The sequence below is a fragment of the Sceloporus occidentalis genome, unplaced genomic scaffold, assembly GCF_023333645.1.
Source record: "Sceloporus occidentalis isolate IW3139 unplaced genomic scaffold, rSceOcc1.0.p SCAF_3, whole genome shotgun sequence".
Taxonomy (NCBI): Eukaryota; Metazoa; Chordata; class Lepidosauria; order Squamata; family Phrynosomatidae; genus Sceloporus; species Sceloporus occidentalis.
In genome coordinates, this window is record NW_028316983.1 from 29,806,333 (window position 1) to 29,812,332 (window position 6,000).

General features: G+C 43.0%; 1 protein-coding gene across 1 annotated transcript in view; it reads right to left on the bottom strand.

The window, feature by feature from the left end:
* The window catches only part of ADA (adenosine deaminase), a 48,717-nt gene extending 43,387 nt beyond the window's left edge, over positions 1-5,330 (bottom strand). The window contains exon 1 of the mRNA XM_089513931.1: positions 4,668-5,330. Coding sequence (XP_089370057.1) covers positions 4,668-4,997 — 330 coding nt within the window. The 5' untranslated portion in view covers positions 4,998-5,330. The remainder of the gene's footprint in view (positions 1-4,667) is intronic.
* Between the last annotated feature and the right edge of the window lie 670 nt (positions 5,331-6,000).

Sequence of the window (6,000 nt, forward strand, 5' to 3'; positions counted from 1 at the left end):
CAAAAACATCTGGAGAGCCACAAGTAAAGGTTCTTACTTGTTGGAGTACAATTCTCACAATCCATTATCATAGATCGCTGGGACTGACAGGGTTGATGTGAAGGGCAGTACGGTATATTTGTCATCTATGGATTAGACTGGGGTTGTTTAATTTCTTTTTCTTTTCTCTTCTTTTCAGTTAATCATTCCTATTGTTTCCTCAAAGCCTTGTTCAAGAAAAGTCATCTGGTTCCAATAAAAAACTGCAGGAGTGTCAGCTGTGGATTCAGGATCACCAGTGCTAAAGAGATTAGGACTACATATTACATAAAGTACACATTCAGCAATATTTCATTAAATTGTATATTGTATATAAAGCTGATTACTTATATTGCACATGATACGATAGGAGCCGCTAAAATATACAAAAAGGATAATGTAATTTTAGCATAATTCCCAGCCACTCATGCCGCAGTATAGAATGTGGATTTTCATATCAACATGGATACACAACTTGTGAATGCCTACAACAATCTTACCTCAGCTTGGTGTCCTCCAGATGTTTTGAACTCCTATCCATTGCCGACACTCCTACAAATTCCAACCAGTATGGAGTCATGCTGTCGGGGTTTTGGAGTATTGGTCAAAAACATCTAGGGGGCACCAGGCATCTAGGGGGCACCAGGGGAAGGTTTGCCTAGACTGGGGTTTATGAACTAGTGAGGCTCAAGATGTTGAGACTGTGCAGAAGGCTAGATAGACCTTCTGGAACTTAAGATCTATTTAGATGACATTCTTGATCAGAAGCAGTTAATTGGTCTTCAAAATGGCATTTCTCAAGCTTTTCTAACCTGCAGTCGCTTTCAGTTTGCTAAATTACTAGCAAGACCCAAAGTCAAATTAGCAAACAGAACCTGATAAAATATATTGCTTACAATCTGTATAGGAGAGCCAATGTCGCATTGTGGATTGACTGCTGGACTACAACTCTGGAGACCATGGTTCAATTCCCTACTTGGCCATGAAACCCATTGGGTGTCCTTGGGCAAGTCACTTGCTCTCAGCCTTCAGGGGCAGCAATGTCAAGCCTCCTTTGAACAAATCTTGGCAAGAAAACCCTGTGATAGGATTGCCATAAACTGAGAATGACATGAAGACACACAACAACAAACAACAGTAATAGCAAGCTCTCATTATCTTGACATAACCAAAACTGCATCATTCATGTACAAGAGGAAAGAACTAGCATGCCTGGGGGAACCTCAAGTTGGCAATAAAATACAAAGGAAAACTATTTTTGGAAGGGGGAATCTAGTGGGAGTTGAATGCTCAGGCTGGATACCCACCAAAGAGACGGGGTAAAAGGAAAGCTCTTGCACAGGTGCACTCATATAGGCTGAATTAGCTCTGCAAAAATAATGCAGTCTGATACCACTTTAAATGACATGACTTAATTTCTGAGACATTTGACCTTCTCTGTCAGAGATCTCTGATGCCACAACAAACTACAAATCCCAGGATTACATAGCATGAACCCATCGCAGTCAAAGCAGTATCAAACTGCATTATTTCTGCAGTACAGATTTAGTCATAGTATGATGGAGAGGGAGGGAAGACATTTATGCCCTGAATAGTGAGGTACAAAGAAGAATTAATACATAGGTTGATCAGTGCTGGACTACAGAGATCAAGGTTTGAATCTTCGCTCAGCCATGGAAACTCCCTGGTCACACGCTCTCAGCCTCAAGGGTGAGTGAGTGTGGGAGGCAAAAACAAACCCCCTCTGGACAAACCTTGCCAAGGAAGCCAGATAGAAAAGAATTAAAGATTCAAAATGACCTGAATAGACTAGAAAGCTGGGCCAAAGCTAACAAAATGAAATTCAACACAGAGAAATGTAAGGTATTGCACTTAGGGCGGAAAAATAAAATGCACAGATATAGGATGGGTGACACCTGGCTGAATGAAACTATGTGTGAAAGGGATCTTGGAGTCCAAGTAGACCACAAGTTGAACATGAGTGAACAGTGTGATGTGGCAGCTAAAAAGGCCAATGCAATTTTAGGCTGCATCAATAGAAGTATAGTGTCTAGATCAAGAGAAGTAATAGTGCCACTGTATTCTGCTCTGGTCAGGCCCCACCTAGAATATTGTGTCCTGTTCTGGGCACCACAATTCAGAAAGGACATTGAGAAACTGGAGCGTGTCCAGAGGAGGGCGACAAAAATGGTGAAGGGTCTGGAAACCATGCCCTATGAGGAACGACTTAGGGAGCTGGGGATGTTTAGCCTGGAGAAAAGAAGGTTAAGAGGTGATATGATAGCCCTGTTTAAATATTTGAAAGGATGTCATATTGAAGAGGGAGCAAGCTTGTTCTCTGCTGCTCCAGAGAACAGGACCCGGAACAATGGATGCAAGCTACAGGAAAAGAGATTCCACCTGAACATTAGGAGGAACTTCCTGACAGTAAGGGCTGTTCGACAGTGGAATGCACTCCCTCGGATAGTGATAGAGTCTCCTTCCTTGGAGGTCTTTAAACAGAGGCTGGATGGCCATCTGTCAGGGATGCTTTGATTTGGATTTCCTGCATGGCAGGGGGTTGGACTGGTTGGCCCTAGTGGTCTCTTCCAACTCTACGATTCTATGATTCTATGAAAGGCACACAACAACAAGTCACACTCTCTCAGCCTCAACCCCCTCTGAAGAACTTGCAAAGAAAACCCTGCCTTAGGGTCGCCATAAGCTGCAAATGGCTTGAAGGCACTCAACACACACAACATAAGCCTTCTCAAAGGTTTGTGGTAAAAAGACACAATGCTGTCAGCTGCCCCTTGAATGGTGTCCAAAAGAAAAGCTTGTGCAATTCATGACTTGAAGTCCCACAAGACACAAAACACACACCTGTGGTGGCTCCATTAATTTCACAAGATTTTCATAGGCATCCTTCAAAGGGCATCCAACACCATATTCAGGGTGACCAGACATCCAGGACATGTCCTACACTTCCAGCCTTCTGTCTAGGACATGTCCTACATTTTCCCAGGATACATCCTACATTTCAGCCTTCAGTCCAGGAGGGATTCCAAAACACCCTCTGTTTTTAGCACGACTAAGAAGCATGAATTTCTATTTCGATTAGTCTGTTTTTGTATAACGTTTACTGATTTTATATAGCAACAACATCCCTAACCCCTCCCTACATTAACACCCTAAAATTACACCAGCATTGTGTTACACAGCTATTATACTAAAGTAGGAAAATGTCCAAAATATTTCCTTACACGCCATGTAGTTTTACCTGACATTTGACATAACTGTACATTAACAAACAATATCACATTACTTTCCTCTATAATTCATAGTGATCTCTCTGTGTGTATGTATGTGTGTGTATATATATGTATGTGTCTCTCTCTCTCTCTCTCTCTATATATATATATACACATACATGTAGCCCTATTATTCCTGTGACTTATTCATAATAATGATTTAAAGAAAATAATAACTGTCTATGTCTTTTGTAGTATACACTTATCCTTCCTAATTTGAAAATTTGATTATTATGGCAAAGTCCAAGGCTTTCACGGCCGCATCTATAGCTTTTTTGTGGGTTTTTCAGGCTACGATTATTGATTATTATTATTTTTTGTAATTTATCCATCTCCGTTTACTTTCTTTGCAGTATACTCTATTATTTCAATGAGTGTTCTGAGCTTTTTTCTTTGGTCATATCCTCCGCTTGTTACTGAATGCCCTCCATTTTGTGTGCGTTCTCTTCCTTTGTCAACTTGGGAGTTTATCACACGAAGGAGATTGGGAGTTTATCCCCTGAATATCCTGGAAACGCGAAACGGTTTCACATGACGTCACTCAAAAGCCACCATTAAAGTGGTCACAAAGAAGCATTAACTGCATCTTTTTACTTTCGTGATTTTGGCGACAATGCATTTTTGATATCACTTTATTTGCGCAATTGTGTGTGACAATCGTTTGCGCAATTACTTGCCATTTTCCGCTTTGTTTGCAGGATGCTTTAAATGCGCTTTAATCTCTCTTAAATGCCATAATTAGCCCCAGTGTGATAAACAACCTTAAGAACACTGTCTCTTTTAACACAAACCTTGAAGGAGCTCCATCCAGAACGCCTTGAGACACTTTATTTTAATGTTTTGGATGAAAAGAAGAGGGTTGACAAAAGGTCCAAAACACACTGCAGGAATAATCCGGTTTCAGACCGCTTTAAGTGACCTGGCTCAATGCTAGGGAATTCTGGGAACTGTAGTTTTGTGAGACATTCAGCCTTCTCTGTCAGAGGAAGCTCTGGTGCCACAACAAACTACAATTCCCAGGATCCCCTAGCACTGTGCCAGGGCACTTAAAGCGGTCTGAAACTGGGCTATTTCTACAGTGTGTTTTGGAAACCTGGGAACTGTAGTTTTATTGTCTCTCTCTCTCTCTCTCTCTCTGACAGAGGAAGGCAAAAGGTCTCACAAAAACCACAGCTCCCAGAATTCCACAGCAGTTAAAGCGGTCTCGAACTAGACTATTTCTGCAGCGTGGTGTTGTTGTTGTTAATATTAATATGATTGTGTTAATTTATATCCCACTCGCCTCCATTTCGAGGCGCCTGCCTGGGTCCTCCTTGGCAATAATGAGGAGGAGGAGGAGGGCCCTGGGGAGTGACTCACCTTCGGCTTCTTAAAGACCGCCGGGCCGTTCTCCATGCTTCGTCCTCTCCTCCTCCTCTTGTCGCAGCAGCCGGCGCTTCCTTGCCTCTCTCTCGGCCGAAGGCAGGGCTTTTGTAGCCGCCGCCGGCCCAGCTTCAGGGCTGGCTCCGCCTCGCCTTCGACTTTCTCCCCACTGTCTGGGGCTGCTCTAGTCTTTACGTGTGTGCCATGTTTTGTGTGTCTCTGAGGCGGGAAAGTTTCCCTCCTTCCTTCCTTCCTCGCCACAACGGTGCCCACCATTAACCGCTGAGGGGAGGAGGCATCGTTCTCGCTTTGCCTCAGGGCATGCATCCGCACTCAGGCAATAACCCGCTTCGACGCCGCTTCCACTGCCGCGTTATGGAATGCTGTGGGATAGTTGTATCCCACTATTTCCCCACAACTGGGACTCAGAGCAGCTTCACAACATTAAAAAACAACAACAGTACTATTAAAAACATAGAAAAAAGTACATTAAAAAGGAATTAAGTTATTACAATATTAAAACAGATCGTTACTAAAAGAAAGATAGAGATTTACACTGCTTTGAGTGCTCTGGCTCCATGCCAGGGAATCCTGGGATTTGTAGTTTTATTGTGGCACCTGGGCTTCACCTTTTAGCCCCTTCTAACCCAAAAGGCCATATTGGGAAGAGAGATCTTGTGACACCTTTGAGACTCGCTGAAAGAAAGAAGTTGGCAGCATGAGGCTTCCTAGGTTTCAGTCTACATCCTCAGATGCATAAGATACTACTGTGATACTAATACTACTATACTATGCATCTAGTAGACTTTAAGTCTATGAAAGCTCATGCTGCCAGCTTCTTTCTTCTAGTTAGTCTCTTAGGCCTGTTACAGACAGCCAAAATAAAGCTGCTTCGAGTCACAGTGGAGGTATGGTGTTTCAATGATGCAAGAGTCCAGAAGCCACACCAAAGCCATGCTCCAGTCCTTAGGGCTGGAGCGTGGCTTTGGTGCGATTTCTGGACTCTTAGGACGCATGCATCATTGAAACACCATACCTCCACTGTGACTCGAAGCAGCTTTATTTTGGCTGTCTGTAACAGGCCAAAGATACTACAAGATCTCTCTACGTACTGATTCTACACACTAACACAGCTAGATATTTTAATTCAAAGGCCACATCTACACTGCAGAAATGATGCAGTTTGACACCACTTTAAGTGCCCTGGCTCCATGCTAGGGAATCCTGGGATTTGTAGTTTGTTGTGGCACCAGAGCTCTCTGACACAGAAGGCTAAATGTCTCCACAAAACTACAATTCCCAGAACTCCCTATCATTGAGGAAGGGCATT